Here is a 26,048-nt window from a genome sequence, read left to right on the forward strand (position 1 = left end):
GTAACATGTACACATTTCACAAGTTTACATCTTTGAGTTATTCTGGAAGACTGTTATCACCTCTGGCAAGGAAGGTTCATTAGGAGGTTAATGGGTTCTAATGTACACGAAACGGTTGGCTACTGCCTTGTCTGTTACCCAGAGGCCCTAAGCAATCAGGAAGACAGGAACAAAATTTCTGCTCTTGGTAACGTTTGCAGTGCATTTCATAAGTGTCATTAATGTCACAAGCTGAGATTGAAAAGCTTCTGGGGATATATGGAAAATTAATTGGGGGCATTAGAAAAGTAAAATAGCATGAGGTTGTGTGTGTGTGTGTGTGTGTGTGTGTTAAAGAATGCATGAAGATTGTGAGCAGATGCCCAAGGGGTGGAGAAGAGAGAAACAGTTTCTCTGTGGATTGAAGAAAGGACTGTGGAGGGAAGGGCTGCAGTGTAAACTGAAGTAACTGTTTTAATGAAAATCTGTCAGACAGTAGAGGTACAGGCAGCACTGCTTAAATCCCTAGGGAAAAAATAGAGTGTTTGTGTTTTTGGGTAGAACATGTATCTAATACCTGAAGCACCTTCACCTACTTCCAGGTGAGCACCAACAATGGCCCCAATTCACCTTCAAGTGGATTATTATCAAAGTACATCATTATGATACTATCAGGTCATGGCAGGTGTTATAAATTGTGTCCCCACAAAAATTCATATTTTAAAACTTTAACCCCTAGTTCCTCAGAATGTGACTATACTTGGAGATAGGGCCCTTCAGTGGGTAATGAAGTTAAAATGAGACTGCTAGAGTGGACCCTAATCTAATCTGACTGGTCCCCTTAAAAGAAGAGGAAATTTAGACATACTGAGACACCAGGGATGTGCATATACAGAGGAAAGACCATGTGAGGTCACAGCAATAGTGCAGCCATCTGCAAGGATAAAAGAAGGGCTTCATAAGCATGTTAGTCATTATCACACTGCTATAAAGAAATACCCAACACTGGTAATTCATAAAGGAAAGAGGTTTAATTGACTCACATCAGGAGGCCTCAGGAAACTTAGAATCATGGCAGAAGGGGAAGCAGGCACCTTTTTCACAAGTGGCAGGAGACAGAAGTGTGAAGTGTGAGCACAAGAAAACTGTCACTTTTAAAACCATCAGATTGTATGAGACTCACTCACTATCACAAGAACAGTATGGGAGAAACAGCCCCCATAATGCAATCACCTCTCACCACGTTCCTCCCTTGACACATGAGGATTACAATTCAAGATGAGATTTGGGTGGGGACATAGAGCCAAACCATGTCAATGAGAAACCAAGCCTGCTGACACCTTGACTTGGACTTCTGGCCTCCAGAATTGTGGGAAAATAAATTTGTGCTGCTTAAGCCACCTAGTTTGTGGTATTTTGTTATGGCAGCTCAAGCAAACTAATTCAACAGGCAATCAAAGGCACAAAGGCTGTGACTGTGGTTGGCAGAGTGTGTTAGAAACACACATAAATCCTTGGGGTATTCAGACACAAGTGAGAGAGAGCTCAACACTAGAAATTACTGGACTGAACAGGGGAATTAGAGAATGCTAAGAACATTTAGATTATGATTTTGAATGTGATCATTTGTAAATCGAGTAAACAGATAACACATACTGAACTTAGGGGATTCATTTAACGTAGGAGTTAAGAACAGGGACCCAGACATCTTAGTTTTGAATTCTGGTCCTGTGCATGATTCTGGACGTGTTATTTGGCCTCTATCTCTTGGCTTCTTCATCTGCAGAGATAATATGGCTAGCTGCATATGGTTTCCATAAGGATTAAATAAATTAATATGTATAAAGCATTTAAACTGTTCCAGGAACACAGTGATATACATAAGAGTTAGCTATCTTCTTATTATTGTCATTATGAACAGACACTGCTCAGAATACTTTATTAAAAGCAATTTTCACAAAAATTACTTGGGCAACTGAGATATGGTGAGGTAAATTAACTTACTCAAGATCACATCATTAATAGGTAATGGCACCAGTATTTGACCCATAGGTTATTTATTGTACTCCATAGAAACAAAGCCATTATTTACAAAGGACTAAAAAAAGATGCCAAGTAGATGATTAAATAAGTGTATATGTTTACTAGGTTCACATTAATACAAGTGACTTCTCCAAATGAAAATTTACAAATAAAATAATGTGCTCATTTATTTTACTACTGAGGTAGAATGGTTCTGTTGAAAACAGTGAATTGAAGTATTCACTAAACTTGCCCATTTTTCAAAAGGCATTTATTCATTATTGATAAATAATTAAAGTAAACAGTCAATGATAAGTATTAAATTGAGGAAGCAGAAAAAGTAAACAGAAATAAACAACTTTCAGAATATATTTGGAATGTTTAACTGTATGCATTTTTTATTTTCTTTTTGATTCTTAAAATTTTTTCCAAGAAATAGAAATACTTGAATCTCAAATTGAACAGTGCATTATAAAAGACTGATTGCATTGTTTCATTTACAAGTCCATTAATTCACAAGCAAGTGCATTTGATGGAAGAAGGCATCTTATGTGTTCTTTGGTGTACATGTGTTTGGATTAAGAAACACTTCCTCTCTTTCTTTAAGTACAATATTATACCTGCAAAGTGGTGGTCTGAGAAAGAGAAAAATGGAGAGAACAAAAAAATAACTATCAGTAAAACAACAGAGTTGATTTCCTTCTCTCATTAATATTAGAATAGTCCATGCCTGTAACTAGCTAGTTCTCTAAATGTAGGGAGTTGGAACAAATATATGGGATCATTTCCATTCTATCTCATTTGGCTGTGTAGGGATGAAATAGACATAATGCTTACAAGAAAGAAAAAAATCTGTTTCAACTTCTTTTCTCACTGCTTTATTGGAAAACTTAATTGTATTAGAGATACAATTAGATACTGATACAGTTGAAACTTGAACTCAACTCAGTATCCAGGCCATTCCTTCCATCATGATGGTCACCAGAAGAGAGTCAGGGTGAATCACATAGACAAAGTTTGCCGAAGCAATTTAATCAGTCCTCTTATGCCACCTACTAAAATGGAAATAATAAATCCTAAAGTATTCTATATCTTGGACAGATTTTATATTTAATATTTCAAGCTTTCCAAGAAGCCAAGTCACTGCAGCACTGTTCACATATTTATAATAAAATAGTAAGACAAGTGTGTTTTCTTTTTTCTGCAATAGACTAAAAGCTCATGACCTTATTAGCATAGCATTGAATTATCTTATATTAGTGCATATATAGTAAATACATATTTTTGCAAATATCCTATATTTTACAAAGCCTCTACAAGCATTACAAAACAGCTTAGGCAGGTTCACAATGCCTATCAATGTTAAATTTTACAAAAGCCTTTGAGAAAAATTAATTTGCTGTCCTTTTACATTGTAAAAGTTCATCTAGTATCACTGTCATGAATTTTGATATCTTTTTTATCTTCTGTTTAATAGTTCCTTCTCCCAGGCAATAAAAAATAAAAACACTATAATTTTGTGATACATTTTGAATTACCAAGGGAAAAGAATATTATGTATCTATCTTTCTAATTTCAAAATGCATACTGAATTTGTACTTCTAATGCTTTGCTTACCACACATTACCAAAAATGAACACATTACATTGATAAAGTATAAGATTGATCTAAAATAATAAAAAAGAAATATAGTAATAAAATTTTTTTAAAATTCAAATACAATCTAGTTTTCTATTTTAATCCATATATATTATACCAAAGTACAAAAAATATATAAGCTTCTTTACTTGAAAAATCTCCCTAAGGCTTTTGCTCAACCTATCACCACATCTGTCCATTTAATATTCTCTTTTTTTTGCCATTAATATAGAGGCCCCTAAATTTGACTTCATTTTTTTATTTATTTGCTTATTTTAAATTCATAAAATTCTATGTATTCATTATGTACATGGTGTTTTGAAGAATAAATACATTGTGGAATGGTTAAATATAGTTAATTAAAATACACATTACCTCATATAGTTATTTTGCAACAAAAGCATTCAACATCTATTCCTGCATTTTTCAGGAATATAATATTTTGTTATTAACTGTGGTCACCATGCTGCGCAATAAATCTCTTGAACTCATTCCTTCTATCTAACTGTAATTTTCTATCCTTTGACCAACATCTCCTTAACACCTTCCCCTCCCAACTGCCCAGCCTCTGGTAACCATGGTTCTACTCTCTGCTTCTATGAGATCAACTTTTTTAGATTCCACATGTGAGTGAAATCCTACAGTCTTTGTCTTTGTGTGCCTGGCTTATTATACTTAACATAATGTCCTTCAGGTTCATTCATGCTGTTGCCAATGATGGGATTTCCTTCTTTATTATGTCTGAATAGTATTCCAATTTATAGATCTCTATCTATCTATCATCTATCTCTCTATATATATAGGTGATATATACACACATACTATATTTTTAATGCATATAGTATATACCATATACTATATATATATAATATACATATTATATTTTTCTTACAGCTTCATCCACTATTGAAATCTTAGCTTTATTTTTTATCTTGGTTATAGTGACTAATGCTGTAATTAACATGGAAGTGCAGATATCTCTTCAACATACTGATTTCATTTCCTTTGATATACACCCAGTAGTGGGATTGCTGAATCATATATTAGTTCTATTTTTAATGTTTTTAGGAACTTCCAAACTGTTTTTCCTAACAACTTTACTAATTTACATTCTCATCAGTAGTTATCAACCATTCCCTTTTTTCCATGTTCTCACCAACATTTGTTATAACTTTTGTCTTTATGGTAATAGCCATTCTAACAGTCATGAGGTGATACCTCATTGTGGTTTTAATTTGCGTTTCCCTCATCGTTAGTGACATTGAACACATTTTCATATACCTGTTGGCCACTTGTATGTCTTCTTTTGAAAAATGTGTTTTCAGATCCTTTGCCCAATTTTTAATTAGGTTATTTGTTTTCTTGATATTGAGTTGTTTGAGTTCCTTATATATCGTGGAGATTCACCCCTTATCATATATATACTTTGCAAATAATTTCTCCCATTCTGTAGATTGTCTCTTACCTCTGTTAATTATTTCCTTTGATGAGCATAAGCTTTTTAGTTTAATGTAATCCCATTTGTCTATTTTTGCATTTGTTGCCTGTGCTTTTGAGTTCATATCCAAAAAATCATTGTCCAGACTGATGTCAAGAAGATGTTCCCTATATTTTCTTCTAGCAAGTTTATAATTTCAAGCCTTAGATTTTAGTCTTTAGTCCATTTGGAGTTGAATTTTTTGTATAAGGTATGACATAAAGGTCTAATTTTATTCTTTTGCATATGAATATACAGTTTTTCCAACACCATTTATTTTCATTTTGTTTCATTTTTTAAAAATAAATTCAGGGGGTACATATGCAGGTTTGTTACAAGAATATATTGTGTAATGATGAAGTTTGGGCTTCCTGTGTACCCAATCACCCGAATAGTGAATGTTGTACTCAATAGGTATTTTTTCAATCCGCATCCCTCTCCCACACTAATCTCTTTTAGAATCCCGGTATTGATTATTTCCCTCTGTATTTCCATGGGTACCCACTCCAACACTATTTATTGAAGAGACTGTCCTTTCTCCATTGTGTGCTCTTGGAACGTTTGTTGAAAATTAATTTTTAAATGGCTGAATTTATTTTATTTCTAGGCTCTCTGTTCTGTTCCATTGGTCCATGTCTCTATTTTTATGCCAGTATTATACTACTTTGGTTACTATAGCTTTCTAATATATTTTGAAGTTATTTGGTGTGATGTCTCTAGCTTTGTTCTTTTTGCTCAAAATTGCTTTAGCTATTTAAAGTATTTTGTGGTTTCATACAAATTTTAAGATTTTCTTTCTATTTCAGTGAAGAATGTCATTGGTATTTTGATAGAGATTTCATTAAATTTGTAGATTCCTTTGGTTGTTATGGACATTTTTAACAATATTAACCCCTCCAAGCTACAAACATGGGATATCTTTCATTTATTTGTGTCTTCTTCAATTTATTTCATCAATGTTTTACAGTTTTCTATGTAAGAATTGTTTATCTTTTTGGTTAAATTTATTCCTAGGTATTTTATCATTTTATAGCTATTGTAAATACAATCGTGTTCTTGATTTATTTTTCAGATACTTTGCTATATTGCATTTTCAAAGCTATCTTTGAGAATGTTTTATTAATATTTATACATATCCATGCATTTTGTTTTAAAAAATGGAATCATACTCTTATAAAACGTCATGCTTTTCTCACCAGGCAATATATTATGAATCTTTTCATAAATATAAATAAGCATTTAAAATATATAAAAAAAGAAAAACTACTAATTTTGTATATTGATTTTGTATCCTGCAATGTAACTTATTCCTAATATTCTTTTAAAATGTTACTTGGATAAGGTTTCCAGCAATAACACAGGGAAAAGAATAGTGCCTATTTCCACCTGCCATGTGAGAAAACCCAATTCATAGTCCACTCGATAAGGCACATAGAAGGGTCTTCTCTAAGTAGTGGGAATCATTACACCTAGACTGAGCACTTATCCAAGCTAGCTTAATAAATTTTGAAAGCAGGACCTGAAAGGTTTAACCCCAGTAACATAACAGTATTTTGAGAATAGAATTTAAGAGCATTTGTAGGAATACAAAAATATAGAACATTCAATAAGATAAAATTCACAGCATCTGTGATCTAATTTAGAATTACTAAGCATTGTGAAGCAGGAAAATGGACCCATATGAGGTGAAAAATCAACCAATTGAAACTAACCCAGAACTAGCACAAATGTGAGACTCAGCAGATAAATGCATTAAAACAGTTATTATACGTTTATTTCAGATCTTCAAAAGTGAAGTGGAGACATGAGAGATATAAAGAGGTGAGAACTACGATGTTTGAGATGAATAATACTCTTATGAGATTAAAAGCAGATTAGATATTGCAGAAAAAATCAGTGAACTTGATAACATAGCGACAGAAACTATTCAAAATAAAATGCAAAGAGAAAATAGAATTTTAAAATTAGCAAAGCTATCATCACACTGTTGTACTATCAAATATTAGATCTTACTTCAAGTAGCCAAAAATACTTAAAATTGGAATCCTCAGAGGAGAAGTAGTAGAGGAACACAGAAAAAAAATCTCAAAAAAATAGCTGGAAATTTAGATGAAACTTGATGAAAACTATAAACCCACTGTATTAGTCTGTTCTCACACTGCTATAAAGAACTGCCCAAGACTGGGTAATTTATAAAGGAAAGAGGTGTAATTGACTCACAGTTCAGCATGGCTTGGAAGGCCTCAGGAAACTTACAATCATGGCAGAAGGCCCCTCTTCACAGGGCAGAAGGAGAGAGAATGAGTGCCCAGCGAAGGGGAAGCCCCTTAAAAAACTTTCAGATCTTGGCCGGGCTCAGTGGCTCACACCTGTAATCCCAACACCTTGGGAGGCCAAGGCAGGTGGATCATGAGGTCAGCAGATTGAGACCATCCTGGCTAAGATGGTGAAACCCCGTCTCTACAAAAAATTAGCCAGGCGTGGTGGCATGCACCTGTAGTCCCAGCTACTTGGGAGGGTGAGGCAGGAGAATCACTTCAACCCAGGAGGCAGAGGTTGCAGCAAGCCAAGATCACGCCACTGCACTCCAGCCTGGGCAACAGGGCAAGACTCTGTCTCAAAAAAAAAAAAAAGTTCTGATCTCATGGGAACTAACTATCACAGGAACAGGATGGGGGAACCACCACAATGAATCAATTATTCAATTATCTCCACCAGGTCCCTCTCATGACATGTGGGGATTATGGGAACTACAATCAGACCCATCCACAATGGCTACAGGCCTGTTTTGAAGATTATTGTAAGACTCCAGTGGCTCTAACAAAACAAGGGACCATAGAAAAGACCCACAAAGTGCAGGCCCAGGAGAAAGAGCAGCAAGGAAAACAGGAAAAACCTGTCCTACAGGCCCTGCCAGAGGAGCTAGAGACTCCACCCCCTTATGTTCCAATGTACCCTTCTCTGGCAAGGCTTAGGCAGGAAGCCACTCCAGCAGCTGCCTCTGGAGGGTCGGACTCAGAGGAGAGTATCCCCGAAACTTCAACATGTAGGGAAGAGCCAAGGCCACTGCCCGATAAATCAAAGAGGAACTCCAGGATAAGGTTGGCGGTCTTTGGTCAGGACATGCCTGAGTCATGCAGATTCCCCTCAGAGAAACTAGATTTGGGTGGGGACATCGCCAAACCATGTCACCCACAGGTCCAAGAAAGCCAACAAACTTCAAAAAACAAGAAGTATGAAGAAAATTACAGCATGGTACATCATAATCAAATTGCTCAAAATCAGTGACAACGAGAAAAATCTTAAAACCAGCCAAGAAGAAAAGTAGATTATCTTTGGGGCAACAAAGAAAGGATAGCAACATATTTCTCTTTAGGTTCAGTGCATGGTAGAAGATGGCAAAACAACATCCTTAAAGAATTGATAGACCAGCCTGACCAACATGGTGGTGAAGAAGGAATTCATGAATTTTACAAGTATAATCAAAGACAACCAAGACATTTTTACTTTTTCCTTCAAAAGCTTAGTATAGCAACCTCCGCACCCCGCTCCCCACCCCCCATAGTCTAAGTTAGAGAAGAATACTAACTGCCTGTTTTTCCTTCTGTGCTCAGCAAGCCTTACCTACTTGCTAATTTCACATTCCTTGAGGCTCAGCGAGTTCCTGCTTCACCTCCCTAGTGCAGCTGCAAAGTTACAAGGTTGATACAGAAACATAGTTTCCCAGGGATGTGGAACATATAGCATAAATAAATGTAAAAGACTGATCAACTGCCTTTCTTCTCGCTTCTGTAAGTAGGCTTCCTGCATCACATAGCTCCCGGCCACTGACTGCTTAAAAGGTGGCTGCTTTCTTTGTCCGGGGCTCAGACTTTTCTGGACACTAGTCCAACTGAGCCAGGTGATCACCTTTTAATAAAGACCTTTCCTGAACTCTGTTCGATCTCTCTTATCTCTGATTGTCCCACAACATTTCTGGGGGCTCATCTGGGATTGGAGATTGTAGGTTTCTGTCTCCTTTGCCTATGGGTTAGAGCCCCAGGACGTGGGAGATTTGGGACTCTTGGCACCACTGGGTAAGACAGCCCAGAAGGAGAACGGTTTTCCCGTGTCTTGGAGCCTTCCCTTGACAGCGCAAACGGAACCGACTCAGGAGTTGCAGGAGAGTCACAGAGCAGTGCACAGGCAGACTACTGAACCAAGGTAAGGTTGATCCCTAGGGAAGCCTGTCCCATAAGGACAGAAGGGGAGCTTGATCACCTCCCAGGGAACGACCACTTATCCAACCCAGAGTAGCTGGGTGCAGCAGGAGTGGCTTGCCAATTTTGATGAACCTCGTGTCCCCACTCACACTGGAACTGGAAAAAGGGAGAAAATGGGCTGGAAGAGTGGCAAGTGCAGCAAGGTAGAGCTTGCTGGCAGGGTGACAAGAGTGGTTTGCCACCCCAACTGGGAGTGTGTGGGTGTGTGTGAACCTACCTGGGACACAAGAGAGGCTCATTTCACCTGATGAGGAGTCCTGGGGTAGGAGTGGTGTGTGTATGTGTGTGAATGTGGGAGCCTAACTAGGCTCATCTGGGACATGAGAGAGGCTCGTTTCATCTGATGAGGAGTCCTAGGGCAGGGGAGGTGTGTGACAGTGTGTGAAAGAGATGGTCTCAGGAGAGGCCAATGTGGGGAGTGATGTGGGGAGGTGCAGATCTCTTAGTGCAGACTGTGTCCTCCGAGGCGAGTGTGGGATGAGCCAGACCTAGGTCAGTGCGTAAGGCTGACAGGATTAGTTTCATAGCTTCACAGCAGTAGTTGGGTGTGACCTGGCCAAGCAGCACCCAAACCTCCTGTAACAGGACCCGGTCTGGTGAATCTGAGAGTGAAAGTGAGAGTGAAAGTGTGCTGTGAGGGAGGAAATTGGAGAAAAAGCATTGAAGCCAACTCCATTAGAATGTATGTTGAAGAACTTTAAGAAAGGCTTTGATGGTGATTATGGAATGAAGTTAAGACCGCAGAGGCTAAGAACCCTTTTTGAAATTGACTGGCCCTCTAATGTAGGGTGGCCAGCTGAGGGAACCATAGATATGGAAATAATTGGCCAAGTGTTTTGGGTGGTCACTGGGGTCAGACAACAGCCTGGGTACCCTGATCAGTTCCCATACATAGACTCCTGGCTGAACGTGATTCAGACCCGTCCAAAATGGCTACAGGCCTGCTTTGAAGATTATTGTAAGACTCTAGTGGTTCGAACAAAACAAAGAACAATAGAAAAGACCCACAAAGTGCAGGCCCAGGAGAAAGAGTAGCAAGGACAACAGGAAAAGCCTGTCCTACAGGCCCCGCCAGAGGAGCTAGAGACTCCACCCCCTTATGTTCTAATTTATCCATCTCTGGCAAGGCTTAGGCAGGAAGCCACTCCAGCAGCTGCCTCCAGAGGGTTGGACTCAGAGGAGAGTACCCCCCAAACTTCACCACATAAGGAAGAGCCAGGCCCACTGCTCGATAAATCAAAGGAGGAACTCCAGGATGAGGTTGGCCGTCCCTGGTCAGGACACACCCAAGCCATGCAGATGCCCCTCAGAGAAACTAGAGGACAGATCAATTTAGATGCACAAAATGAGGTTCAAGGAGGAGAACAGCTTTATGTTTATAAGCCCTTCTCTACTACAGACATTTTCAACTGTAAGCAGCATACTCCCTCCTATATGGAAAAACCCCAGGCTCTTATTGACCTAATGCTGTCCATCTTCTTAACTCACAACCCAACCTGGGCTGACTGCAAGCAGCTCCTTCTGTCACTGTTCAATACAGAAGAACGCTGCAGAGTAATACAAGTGGCTAATCAGTGGCTAGAAAGCAACACCCCAGTAGGCATGGCAGATGTCAAACAGTATGCACAACAGACTTTACCAATAGAAACTGATCTAGGCTGGGACTGAAATCAGGCCCAAGGGCTGCTAAACTTGCTGAGATACTGAGAGGTTCTGATACAAGGAATAAAGGCTGGAGGGAAAAAGGCAACAAACACTGGAAAGGTTTCAGAGGTTCATTAGAAACCAGATGAAAGCCCCAGTGAGTTCTACGAGAGGCCTTGTGAGGCTTACTGACTCTACACACCTTTTGACCCAGAAGGGGCAGGGAATCAGTGCATGGTTAATGCAGCATTCATGAGTGAAGCACAAAATGATATTAAGCAAAAGTTGCAGAGGCTGGAGGGGTTTGAAGGTATGAACATTCCCCAGCTTATCCAGGTGGCAACCAAAGTGTTTGTAAATTGAGATGAAAAAGCAAAGTGGGAGGCCAAGCGTAGAGTGAAGGAAAAGGCAGAGTTCTTGGCCACAGCCCTGGTTGAAAGAGAGGCTGGATTTGCAAGAGGACATGAATGTGTCATGGATGTGGTCACAGTAGAGGACAAGCTAGGCCAGATCAGGAGACCAGGACAGGTCAGGAAGGTCAGCCTAGACTAGAGAGAGATCAATGTGCAAGATGCAAGCAAAGAGGGCATTGGAAAGATGAATGTCCAGAGAAAGAGTAGGACAAGGGCAACAACCAGAGACAGAATGACTGGACAGAGCCCCCTTCCGCCACTGGGCAAGGCATAGTAAGATCTGACATGGATCTAATTGGGCTGGCAGAAGCCAATGACTACCTTGAAGACTGAGACAGATCGGGCTCCATCTCATTAGGCCCCAAGGAGCCTATGGTCTCAATTGTAGTAGGGCGCTGAAAAATAGACTTTATGGTAGACACAGGTGCTGAACACTCGGTTGTGACTCAAAAAATTGGGCCATTATCAAAAGACTATGCTAATATTATCAGAGCCACAGTTATCACAGAAAAGACACCTTTTTTCAAATGAAAGCGATGTATGACTGGAGACCGAAAAGTCCAACATAAGTTCTTATATTTGCCAAACTGCCCAGTGCCACTATTAGGAAGAGACTTACTACAAAACTGCAGGCTCAGATCTCCTTTACACCAAGTGGAGATATGACCTTAAGCCTAAGGCAAAGAAAGGTTATGGTATTAACACTCACAATCCCCAAAACAGATGAATGGAGACTTCATGAAAGTAGTTGCCAGGAGTATGGAAAAAGATATAGTGTGGCTGAAAGAGAAAAACTATTCACAAACTTACTTCTTAAGTTACCAGGAGTCCGGGCAGAGGACAGTCCCCCGGGGCTGGTAGTGAATCAAGCACCTGTCATAGTAGAACTACTACAAGGAACCTACCTGGTGCAGATCTGTCAGTATCCCATTCCCACAGAGGTTAACCAAGGGATTGCAAAGCACTTAAAATGGCTCCTTGAATTTGGAATAATAGAGAGATGTGTCTCCTCATGGAATGCTCCCCTATTGCTGGTGTTAAAACCTTCTGGTGACTACTGGCCTATACAAGCCTTAAAGGCAATCAACGAGGTGGTGGCTACACTGCATGCTATTGTGCCTAACCTGTATGCTATGCTTGCACAAATACCTGCTAGTGCTGCTTGGTTCACATGCTTAGACATAAAAGATGCATTCTTCTGCATCCAATTAGCCCCTGTAAGCCGAGACATTTTTGCCTTTGATTGGGCCCATCTCAGTATACCTGGACTAGACTTCTCCAAGGATTTAAAAACTCCCCAACTATCTTTGAAGAAGCACTAGCCTCAGACTTAAAGGCTTTCACTCCACCTAGCGACCCATGTATCTTACTGCCATTAATAGATGATTTGTTACTAGCTACACCCACCAGAAAGGAATGTATGCAAGGAACAGAGAGTCTCCTTTGAGCGCTGTGGAAAGCTGGCTATAAAGTGTCCAAGGAAAAGGCACAGATCTGTGGCCAAGGAGTTCAGTATCTTGGCTTTTACATCTCTCAAGGGCGGCATGAGCTTGGGTGGGAGCAAAAGGAGACTGTCTGTAGCATTCCTCAGCCAGACACAAGGCGGCAAGTGCGGGAATTCCTAGGGGCAGCTGGTTTCTCCCGTATATGGATCCCCAACTACTCGCTCCTAGCAAAATCTTTATATGAGGCGATGAAAGGGCAGGGAAAGGAGCCCCTCCTTTGGGGAAAAGAACAGGATATGGCTTTCAAGGAAATCAAGAAAGCTTTAATTCAGGCACCAGCACTAGGGCTGCCAGACATGACAAATGCCTTTTACCTGTATGTTCATGAAAGAAAAGAAATGGCTACAGTAGTCTTAGTGCAAATGCTAGGGTCATGGTATTGGCCTGTAGCATATTTGTCCAAGCAACTAGACTTTGTGGCTAAGGGATGGCCACCCTGTTTCAAGGAACTGGCCGCCACTGCCTTGTTAGCCGAGGATGCTAACAAGCTCACATTTGGACAGAAGCTGATAATTCAGGTGCCCCACACAGTTGTCACCCTGATGGAACAGAGAGGACATCATTGGCTCTCTAACCCTAGGATGCTAAGATACCAAGGGCTCCTATGTGGGAATCCATACATCACCTTAGAGACTGAATACCTTAAATCCAGCCACACTGTTACCAATAGAATATGTGGAACATGGGAAGCCCCCGTTATGTGCCCCAGGGTACCACTGCTGTGTAGAAACAGTGGATGAAGTCTTTTCAAGCCAGAAAGACTTAAAGGATCAACCCTTAAAAGACCCAGATGTTGAATATTTTACTGATGGAAGCAGCTTCATATCCAAGGGTGTCAGAAAGGCCAGATTTGCCATAGTCACATTAAGCTCGGTGGCCAAGGCCCGCCCCCTAGCGGTAGGAACCTCAGCACAGAAGGCAGAATAGCTCTCACAAGAGCACTACTTCTAGCAAAGGGAAAGTCAGCGAATATCTATACTGACTCAAGATATGCTTTTGCCACCTTGCATGCTCATGGAGCCATTTACAAAGAAAGAGAACTGTTAACTACTGAAGGAAAGGAAATAAAGAACAAAAAGGAAATAGGGCAGGTCCTAGAGGCTGTATGGGCTCCAAAGGAAGTAGCAGTCTTCCACTGTAAGGGACATCAAACAGGAGGAAGTGATGAGACTACAGGAAACAGAAAAGCAGACAAAGTGAAAAGGGCTGCAATGACAGAAATAACAAAGAAAGAAGAGACTTATGTTATGCCCTCATTAGAGCCTCCCCTTGCAGAGACTCCTAACTACTCATCCAGTGAGAAGGTGTGGTTCACACAGGAAAATGGGTGTTATCAAAAAGGAGGCTGGTGGAAGTTTTCAGATGGGGAGGCGTGCCATTCCAGAAGCCATTGCCCCCCAATTTATAAAGCAGTTTCACCAAGGAACACACATGGGGAAGACAGCTTTAGAAATTCTCGTAGGGCGATATTTCTATGTGCCATGCCTAACTGCCATCGCTCGAGCCATCTGTGAGCAGTGTGTTACTTGCATCCAGAATAACCTAAGGAAAGGGCCTACTCGGACCCCAGGAATTCAGGAAACAGGAGCAGTGCCATGTGAAAACCTGCTTGTAAACTTTACCAAACTGCCTCAGGCTGGAGGCTGTCAGTACATATTAGTGTTTGCACCTTTTCAGGGTGGATCAAGGCATTCCCCACCAGGACAGAAAAGGCATGAGAAATAACCAGGATATTATTAAAAGATAATTTTCTTAGATTTAGAATGCCTCTACCTTTAGGCTCGGACAACAGACCAGCTTTTGTAGCAGAAGTAGTACAGCAACTGACTCAGATGTTATAGATTAAATGAAAACTGCATACAGCCTATCAACCACAAAGTTCTGGAAAGGTTGAGAGAATGAACAAGACACCGAAACAACTGTTGAAGAAGTTTTGCCAAGAGACTCATTTAAGATGGGATCAGGTATTACCCATGGTCCTTCTCTGAGTCAGGTGTACCCCTACTACATTAAACGGGTATTCACCCTATGAGATAGTGTACAGCCTACCAACTGCACTTATATCTCAGGTAAAAGAAAATTTAAAGGAAATTGGAGAACTGACCCTAAGAAGACAAATGCAGGCATTAGGTGAGGTAATACAAGAAGTACAAGGGTGGGTAAGAGAAACAATACCTGTTAGCCTTACAGATGCAATACATCCCTTTAAACCTGCTGACTCTGTGTGGGTTAAACCCTGGAATCCTACCACCCTCGGGCCCTTATGGGATGGCCCCCATATTGTAATCATGTCTACCCCTACCACTGTTAAAGTTGCAAGTATTACACCTTGGATCCATCACAGCCGACAAACCTGCAGCCTCAGTTCAAGACCAGTGGACAAGTCAGCAAGATCCAGATCATCCAACTCGACTGATCTTGTGGAGGAACCAAGGCACAGCAGAAAAAGATGACTGCCCTGCCCCAACCACACCAGAGGCTGGTTGGTAAATGCACTGATGAAGCTTGAGGAAACGTCAAGCCCTGCTCTAGTCATACAACAGGAAGCTGACTAGTCTACGCATGGCTGAAGCCTGAGGAAGTTGGTGCTAGATAAGTAAATGTGGATTAAATTTGCAAGTGTAGTTAGACTATTGCTTATACTGATTGTTTTGCTGTCATGCTATCTTTGCAATTGCTATCAAACTTGTTGCCCAGGAGGATGCCTGTGCATAGTGTAAACTTGATCACAGTAGTGACAATAATGCTAACAGGCATGGGAGGAAACCAAGATAATTGTCATCATTATATGATAGAAGCTTGGTTTGGTAAAGGTATAACAAAAACCCTGTTATATCAAACTTATTATTAGTGTACAGGAATCCCCTGGGGACATGTGTTTATAATCAAACCAGCTACTCTGTCTGTGACCCAAGTCATGGGCAACCTCAAGTATGTTATGATCTAGGCCTCCTACCCTACAACTTTTGGTTTGAAATTCAAATAGGGAAACCTTTGTTACCCACATATGCCAATCCTAATAACGTTGGAACTGGGAAACTCATAAGCAAAACACAGGTATTACCTTATTCACATAAAGAATCTGTTTCTATATATTTTGATGCCTGTCAGGCTGCACACCTCAGCAACCTAATCCAGGAGAAGTCTGAAAGAACTTAGGACAAGAAAGAGTCAGCAGTAAGGCTGCTAAGATCATAATAGAAGAACCAGAAGAAGAATGTCCTGATTGTAACTTTCAACGGACCACACATGAATTCAGCCAATACCTATATAAAGGGGGAGTAGCTCTGCTTGCCAGCCAAAAAGCAAAGATTGGTTGTGTGACTAACACATGCAACCCCCTTAATTTGACCATATTAAAGCCAAACATACCTTTTTGGACTAAAGGACATCAAGGAGAGCTAAGCTTTGATCAAGAAAGAGCAAACCTAGGTGTTTCATTGGTCATTATTAAAAAGACTCAATGAGCTAAAGTTCAAGTCAGTCCAATGTCACAGTTCAGATTTTTCAGATCCTTCAATAAACATTTTAACCCCAAGGATCCAAAAGTTCAGATTCCACCAATGTCAGCCAAGAACCTATTTACTCAGCTAGCTGAAAGTATTGCTACTAATCTTTGAGTCACCTCATGTTATGTATATGAAAGTACCAGTATAAGTAACCAATGGCCCTGGGAGGCTAGAAAACTAATGCCACAAGATAACTTCACCATACTGGAATTTGTTACAAGGTTCAATGTATATCCAAGTGTCTGTCTATTAAAAACCCCTATCATTGGAAGATACTGCATAGCATGATAGGAAAAGACTTTCAGACTCCCGTAGGAGATACAACCTGTTTAGATCAGCAATATTTTGAAGAGTCTAAGAACAAGACACAGTGGAGAAGCTTCATAGACAATTCCTCTGTATCAGATTTTAACCCTCTCTCTCAGTTTCCAGCGCTGAATCAGTTGTGGTATCAACTAGACACTACAAATGTTTGGAGAGCACCATCAGGACTATATTGGATCTGTAAGACAAAAGCCTACCAACTATTGCCTGAGAAGTGGACTGGAGCCTGTGTGTTAGGGACAATAAGACCATCCTTCCTCTTGCTCCCACCAAAACAAGGGAAGATTTAAGTTACACAGTCTATAATGAAGAAAGAAAAAGGACCAGAAGAAACATCTTTACTCAGATAAGTACTGTAGAAAAGATAAACACAAACATAAAGAAGGACATTAAGATAGGTAGCTGGAAAGATAACAAATGGCCTCCTGAAAGAATTATCAAATGCTATGGGCCAGCTAAGTGGGCCCAAGATGGATCATGAGTCTACCGCACCCCTATTTACATGTGAAACCAAATTATAAGATTGCAAAGCAGTACTAGAGATCATAGTCAATGAGACAGCTCGAGCCGTGGATCTGTTAGCCATACAAGCCACTCAAATGAGAGATACTATATACCAAAATAGGCTAGCATTAGACTACCTCCTGGCCTCAGGAGGAGTTTGTGGCAAGCTTAATTTAACCAACTGTTCCTCACAAATCAATGATAATGGAAGAGCTGTTATGGAAATTACTGCCAGAATGCGGAGGTTGGCCCATGTCCCAGTCCAGACTTGGTCCAGGTGGAGCCCAAACTCACTTTTTGGAGGATGGTTCTCATGGTTTGGAGGCTTTAAAACTTTGATAATTGGTTTTGTAGCTATAATTGGAGGATGTCTAATACTGCCTTGTCTTTTACCTCTCCTCTTCAGAAGCATCCAGTCTACTATTGAAGCAATAGTGGACCGAAAAACTACCACCAAAATGATGGTGCTACAAAAATACCAACCAATCCCCTGGGAAGAATATGTGCCTACACAGGAAGAGATAAACGATTATGGTGCTCTTTATTAATCTACATTTATAGCGAGCACCAAAGGGGGAGATGAAGAAAGAATTCATGAATTTTACAAGTATAATCAAAGACAAGACATTTTTACTTTTTCCTTCAAAAGCTAAGTGTAGTGTAGCAACCTCACCCACCTCCCCCGACCCCGCCCCGGTAGAATACTAACTGCCTGTTTTTCCTTCTGTGCTCAGGAGCCTTATCTGTACTTGCTAGTTTCACATTCCTTGAGGCTCAGTGAGTTCCTGCTTCACCTCTCTAGGGCAGCTGCAAAGTTACAAGGTTGATACAGAAACATGGTTTCCCAGGTATGTGTAACATGTAGTATAAATAAATGTAAAAGACTGATCAACTGCCTAAGTACGCTTCCTGCATCAAGTAGCTCCCGGACACTGACAGCTTAAAAGGTGGCTGCTTTCTTTGTCCGGGGCTCAGACTTTTCTGGACACTAGTCCAACTAAGCCAGGTGATCATCTTTTAATAAAGACCTTTCCTGAACTCTGTTCGGTCTCTCTTATCTCTGATTGTCCTGCAACAGTGAAACCCCATCTCTACTAAAAATACAAAAATTAGCCAGGCGTGGTGGCATGCACATGCCTGTAATCCCAGCTACTCAGGACGCTGAGGCAGGAGAATTGCTTGAACCCGGGAGGTGGAGGTTGCAGTGAGCCAAGATCATGTCATTGCACTCCAGCCTGGGCAACAAGAGTGAAACTCCACCTCGAAAAAAAAAAATGTCAAACTAGAATTATATACCCAGAGAAATTATCTTTCAAAATGAAGATAACTTGAAGACATTTTTAGACACTAAATGTTGAAAAATTCACTACCAGCACTATACTACAGAAAAGTTTGAGAAGCTCCTTCAATCTGAAGTTAAATTATACCAGATGAAAATACACACATGCATAAGAGTTTGAAAAGCACTAGAAATGGTGACTCTGTCGGTAAATAAATAAGCTTTTACTTAATTATTTATATCTCTTTAATAGAACAGCACAAAACCTGGGATAAGAGAAATGTAAGTATACTATTGTAAAGTTCTCATCTTCTATGTGAAGTGGTAAAACTTACATGAAGTTAGACTGTAATAAAGTAAAGTTATAAACCCTAAATAAATCACTAAAATAATAAAAGAATAATAATTAGCAAACTGACAAAAGAGATAAAATTTAATCATGAAACTACTTGGTTCATCCAAAAAGGCAGACGATGAGGAAAAACGGAACAAAGGACAGATGGACCGAACAGAAAACAAAACAGCAAGATGATAGTGTTTTGTTTTGTTTTGTTTTGTTTTGTTTTGCTTGGCTTTGCTTTGACATAGAGTCTAGCTCTGTCACCCAGGCTGGAGAGCAGTGGCGCGATCTCTGCTCACTGCAACCTCTGCCTCCCAGGTTCAAGTGATTCTCCTGCCTCAGCCTAACGGGTAGCTAGGACTACAGGCATGTGCCACAATGCCTAGGTAATTTTTTGTGTTTTTAGTAGAGACAGGTCTTCACCATGTTAGCCAGGATGGTCTCCATCTGACCTCGTGATCCGCCCGCCTCCGCCTCCCAAAGTGCTGGCTTAACAGATGTGAGCCACCGCACCAGGCCAAGATGATAGTTTTAAACCCAACTACATCAGTAGTGACATTAAATTAAAAGATGTAAATATCCTCAATTAAATGGCAGAGATCATCATCATTTTTCATTTGAGACATGGAAATTTTAAGAAAAATGAGATACCTCTACACACCTATTAGAAAAGATAAAATGAAAATCAACATTTAAAAAAAAAAAAGGCTGGTGAAGGTGCATTTTGGGTTTAGGAGAATGTGGAGCTCTTACATTTTGCTGGTAGGAATGCAAACTGTACAGTCACTTTGGAAAAGAGACTGGCAGTTTCTTATAAAGTTCAACTCACATTTACCATATGACCCAGATATTCCAATTGTAAATATCTATCCAAGACAAATGAAAACTTATGTTTACTTAAACACCTACATGTCCAATATTAACAGCAGCATTATTATAAACATCAAAAACTGCAAGCAAACCATATGTCCTCTTACTGGTGGATGAATAAACAAACTGTGGCATATCTATACAATAGAATACTATTCATTAATAACATGCCATTGACATAAGTAACAACATAGATAAATTTTATATGTATATGGTTAAGTGAAATAAACAATATTTAAAAGACCTCATGCTACACAGTCAACCCTCTGTATCTATGGATTCTACATCCATGGATTCAACCAATAGCAGATCAAAAATATTTGGGGGAGAAATAGATGGTTGTGCCTGTATTGAACATGTACAGACTTTTTTCCTTGTCATTATCCCCTAAATAATTTAGTATAGCAACTATTTATATATCATTTATATTGTATTAAATACTGTAAGTAATCTACAGATAAGGTTTAAGAGAGGATATGCATAAACTATATGTAAATAGTACATACTTTTATATCAGTACTTGAGGACCTGTGGATTTTTGTATACACAGGGTTCCTGAAACCAACCTGCCACAGATACTGAGGAGCAACTCTAATTCTATGTATATGTCTGGAGAAGTCAAACTTGGGCACAGTGGTTGCCAGCAGGTGGACTTGAAACCCAAAAAGCAGCATCAGGAAGTTTTTATGATTGATGAAAATGTAAATTTTGATTGGGGTGGTGATTATATAACTCTTTGTATGTATGGAAATCCATAGAACTATACAACAAAAGAATAAGTTTTACTGTTACATAAAATTTTTGAAAGTAGCTTTAGCACAACATTTTCTAGAAGTCATCTGAGGTCACCTCTGTCATGCATAATCCCTCTCAGCCCTAAGGTCTGAGGTCCTACTCTACTGGAAGCACCTAGAAGGAGAGCTCTGTTGTTGTCTCTATCACAGTCTGTTACAAAAAGATAATTACTTGTTGAGTGCATGCATAGTTTAATCTGGACCATAAGGCATCACATTTTTATAACTCACATTCCCAATAATTTGGCAGTATTAAATCTCACTAATTGCACATTATCTGTATGGACAGATCTAAATAGGAAAAGCAAATAGATGGTTTCAGCAATCATCTAGGTAATTAAACTTAAGCATACATTGATCCAAACATGTGTTAGCATCTCCAGCCAGCAGGGAATGTAGAGAGTTTTGCTCAACAACCACAAAATGTATTTTAGTATTTTTTCCCCAGAGTAGAAACAATTGCATCCAGATTTCATACATTTAATAAATTTTCATAGATTATCCATGTTTAAATTTTACATAAAAGTTAAAATTGCATACTTGTTCTGTTTTCTTTTGCTCTGTTGCATATCCTAATGACTTCACCCTATTTTTTACCTAACACATGAATAAGTAAAATATAATATTTCTCTATGTAAAAATGATTAAGAAGACAGTGAGATAAATAAAATATGGACAGACCTGTTTGTCTTTTCCCTTTCCTTTATAATAAGTGGCTAAGAAAAAGAAATGTATGCAGAGAACAATGGTTGTGTGCTCACCAACATTCTGTACTAAGGTGTAAATATCATAACCTGAGATAGAAGATTTAAAAATGTTCCTCCTCCTTGATGTCTCTTCTAAGCATATATAAAAATGAAATTGTCTAAAATGAAGATAGTTACATATGCATAGATATTAACTATTTATGATAAAACAAACTTTGGGGAAAAACGAAGGATCCAATAATAAAGGACACTAAATTTAATAATCCACAAAAGATAGAATACAAAGTAGCCATTAACTTAGGGGAAAAAAATGCTTACAACCCAGTTCATGATATAACATAGAACCAATAACGTTGTGTTCACCTTGTTTTTTATGTAAATAATGAGACTTGAAGATACTGCAGTGTAGGCTGAATGATGTATACACACAGACACTGTGTCATATAATGTAAAAAATTAAATGCATGTTTCAACTGTAACATGTGTTTATGAGTAAATATAACAAAATATTAACAATTACTATCTCCTAGTTGCAGAATTACATATGAATTAAAATTTCCAAATCTTCCACAATGGGAATAATTGACTATATTTCTTATTGAAAAAGCTGTTATTTTTAAACTAGTAATAACTAAAAACAAAAGAAAAATAAAACAAGGACAAATTAAAAACTCCAAGAAAGATTTTAGTTTCAAGTCATTGCAAAGGTGCTTCTGAGCTGAGAAACCTTAGGTAGCCTGTGTATCAACTCTGGATTTCTATTTCTTAAACTAATTAATAGAGAGGATACCTCATAGATTTGTTGCAAGGACTGAAAAAATAGCATTTGTAATGTAGTAGACACCAATGAAATGTTTCCACTGTTACTCATCTAGAAAGCAGTTCACTAATATAAAATAATAATCAAGGATATATCCTTAAAGATGCCTAAATAGTCAAAGAAATCATCAATCTTAGGTACACGATATATCTTAAAACATGTGTGTCATCCAAAGCATGCATGTTGGAGAAAACTGAAAATTCCTTGCTTACATATTAGTTCTCTATAGGAAATAATTAAATTCACTTTGGGGCAGATAACTCTAAAGATAAATTCTACTTTCAGAGATAAAATTGCAATCAATGCCGATTTTATTATCTAACTTTCTTAGTCAACTGTGATCAGAGCCTTCCTATATCCTTAACAACACCCTGGGTGAGAGTATTGATCATTATAGTTCTCAGAGTGAGAATGGTAGCAGAAGTGAATAAAGAGTTTGAACAAGAAGTTTAGAAAGTAGTAATAATACAAATTTTCCAAGAATCTAGGAGTATTTATATAGTTAGAGAAGAAGACATAGTTTCACAGAAGTATTTGGAATAAGAAATTTTGTTGATTAAATATTTCAACAAAATAGACAAGTATGTTTTATGTAATTATGATGTGGTCAGCCTGTTCATTGAGCTGTGTATTTATAGATAAGAGAAGGCATAATGAAAGTCAAATTGGGGACCAATCAGGGAAGGGAAGAAAATGAGAAGAAATGATTTAGCACCTAATATTAACTAAACACTTTACATATATTATACCACTAAAAATAAATGTACAGAATGGCAAGACAAATATAGAAAGAAAAGCAACCATTTTATGAATAAGAATTATTGAATGCATTTATATATATTTGTAATATATCTTAATCAAATTTTGTTAAGATGTGTATTGATTATTGAATACCTAGGTAATAACTATAATTGTGTCCCACAACAGTTAGTGAAAATATGAAAATATGTGTTGTAATTTTCAGGATTTCAAACTAAAAAATTCTTAAGATGTGTACCCAATTATACAATTACCACCTAGAATTATGTCATAACAACTTCTAGGCAAACTAAAGAGAGAATCATTTATTTTAATTATTTGTATTTTAAAATTCTTATGTAATATAACTGCAGAAAAAAATTAATAAAAACAGTTTGATGTCATGGAAGAATGAAGTCAGAAAAAAGAAAAAAATAACAATTTTAAAAGTCGATTGTGAATTAAAATATTCCTTAATATGATAGGTAAAATGCTGACTTTTAAAAAAACCTAAGTATAATAATCTATTTGTTCAATAATGACTCTAATTGTTTTTTTTTTTTTTAAAAAAGCTTATTTCTCACCTTCCTTAAACAATTTGATTCTTCTCAAGTGAGGCACAACTCACACAACATAGAAAAACATACATATGGTACTCTCACTGTTGATTTTGTTTGAAGTTCCTGTTCCTTATTTATATCACTTCTCAACATTTCTCTGAACCTGGACAGCATCATTTGAGGACCAAGGAAAAATTGGGGAGGGGGTGGTGGAGAGTGACAGTGGAGGAAAAATTTTAGGATGGATGAACAAACTTTGTAAAATTGTAAAGTTAGTTTTTAAAAAAATTGCTACTTTTAGACACTCTTCAGAGTTCTAGAGTCCCAGTCCCCATATTCTCCCAAAGTTTAGCCATAATGTTTAAGAGAAAAAGTGAAAGATAGCCGGGTGTGGGGGTGTGCACCTGTAACCCCAGCTGTTTGGGAGGCTGAGGCAGGAGAATCGTGTGAACCCGGGATGCGGAAGTTGCAGTGAGCCGAGATTGTGCTATTGCACTCCAGCCCAGGCAACAGTGCAAGACTCTGTCTAAGAGAGAGAGAGAGAGAGACAAAAGTGAAATGTGAAAGATTTTAGGATCTGTGCCCTGCCCTTGGACCAAGTTCAAGTTGACATGCTATCACCACCACCTCGCCAAGGAAGGATGAGGAAACCAGGCTCTCTCTGCTCTGTATATCTAGGATAATACCCACTACCATGCTATGGGCTGCTGAAAGACCAAGACTTGAACAGACTGCACTGCCCACAGTTTCTTGCTCATTCAGCACACCTGAGTAGAGCACCGCCCTCTCTGGTCACAAGCCCACACCTAGCATCATTTTGAGAGTTTAGTGATATGCTGTGCCTGACCCTTGGGCCAAGTTTGAGGAGATGCAGCTGTAGCTGCCAACCAGCCAGAGGAGGGATGGAGAGATCAAGCTCTTCTAAGCACACTTAGGACAATAACTACTCCCCTAATGCCAGCAGCTGTGGGACTGAGGTCTAGCCTGCCCCACCCAACACAGCCACCAGGAACACCAACATGGACCAGTTGTGTCCCAGTGCATTGCTCCACCACCACTCATCATCCACATGCTACCCAGAGATCTGAGAGCCTTCCCACACAGCTGGCTCACTACTCCCACTACTAACTTTGTTGTTGTTGTTGTTGTTTTGTTTCGTTTTGAGATGGAGTCTTGCTCTGTCAACCAGGCTGGAGTGCAGTGGCACGATCTCAGCTCACTGCAAGCTCTGCCTCCCAGGTTCATGCCACTCTCCTGCCTCAGCCTCCTGAGTGGCTGGGACTACAGGCGCCTGCCACCACACCTGGCTAATTTTTTGTATTTTTAGTAGAGATGGGGTTTCATCATGTTAGCCAGGATGGTCTCGATCCCCTGATCTCATGATTCACCCACCTCGGCCTCCCAAAGTGACCCACTACTAACTTAAACAAGCTACTTGGAGGCCCCAAAATCATCCCTCCAGGACCAACTAGCACTGGGGCCAGTATAGGCTGTTCTGGGGCCTAAAAACAGGCACATTTACCCCACTCTGCCACCACTGGGGTCTGAAGCCTGGTTCAGTTAGCATCCAAGTCCCCATCAAAACTTTGCCACAACATCAACTAATAACTGCCTTAAGTCACTGAGGAAATCACAGTTAATACAGACTCTGTGTACTGCTGAAGAAGTCATACAAAATTATACCATCACAGGCACCCAAAATCAAAACCAATATATCCTACTCAACCAACAATCTACAAACATCTTTAGGAAAAAATTCTCCCCTATAGAAGCAACTTTAAAAAACTGTAACAAGTGACTGCTACACCAGATGTGTAGATATCAGTAGAAGGACACAGAAACATGAAAAAGCAGGGAAATATGACACCACCAAGGGACCGCAACAGTACTCAAGCAATAGATCCCAACCAGAAAGAATTCCTCAAAGTGCCAGGTAAATAATTCAAAATATAGAATTTAAAGAAGCTCAATGAGATGTAAGAGAAATCTGAAGACTCATACAAAGACATCAGAAAATCAATTCAGGATATTAATGAGAAATTTACAAAGTTTCTTGAAAGAAAAAAAGCATAAATTCTAGAAGTAAAAATTTCACTGAAGGAAATACAAAATACATCCAAAAGCTTCAATAAGCTTCAACAATAAATTAGACCAAGAAGAAGAAAGAATCTCAGAACTCAAAGATACGTTTTTAAAAATAATCCAGTCAGGCAAAAAACAAGCAAATAAACAAACAAAAAAACAAAGCCTTTAACATCTTTTACTACATGAAGTGACCAAACGTATTAATTATTGGTATTCCAAAGAAGGAGGAGAGGTCACAAAGCTTAGAAAAACTACTTAAGGAAAGTGGATAAAAACTTCTCAATCTAACAGGAGAGTCAGACATGCAAATACAGGAGTCCCACTATTTCCCAGGCAAATACACTGCAAATAGTACATCACTGTGGCATATTACCTTTAGGAGGTCTAAAGGCAAACTGAAAGTATTTTTAAATTAGAAATGAAATGTATCTAGTCACCTATAAAGGAAGCCCCATCAGAATAACAACAGACTTTTTAGCAGAAACCTTATGAGCCAGAAGATAATTGAATGACACATTTTCAAAGTGCTGAAAACACACACACACAAAAAAAGTTTTAGCCAAAATATTTATATCCTT

At 38.9% G+C, this 26,048-nt stretch overlaps 1 protein-coding gene across 6 annotated transcripts in view; it reads right to left on the reverse strand.

Moving 5' to 3' along the window:
* Nucleotides 1–2,371: 2,371 nt before the first annotated feature.
* Nucleotides 2,372–26,048, reverse strand: part of LIPI (lipase I) — a 107,072-nt gene continuing 83,395 nt past the window's right edge. For 3 of the 6 annotated variants that reach the window (XM_054675193.1, XM_054675196.2, XM_054675194.2), the window contains one exon: nucleotides 2,373–2,636. In XM_054675193.1, coding sequence (XP_054531168.1) covers nucleotides 2,549–2,636 — 88 coding nt within the window. In that variant the 3' untranslated portion in view covers nucleotides 2,373–2,548. Of the gene's footprint in view, nucleotides 2,637–26,048 lie in introns of all 6 variants that reach the window. The other 3 variants (XM_024352366.3, XM_054675195.2, XM_063803706.1) reach the window with 2 other exon arrangements.

This window comes from Pan troglodytes, chromosome 22, assembly GCF_028858775.2.
Source record: "Pan troglodytes isolate AG18354 chromosome 22, NHGRI_mPanTro3-v2.0_pri, whole genome shotgun sequence".
Lineage (NCBI taxonomy): Eukaryota > Metazoa > Chordata > Mammalia > Primates > Hominidae > Pan > Pan troglodytes.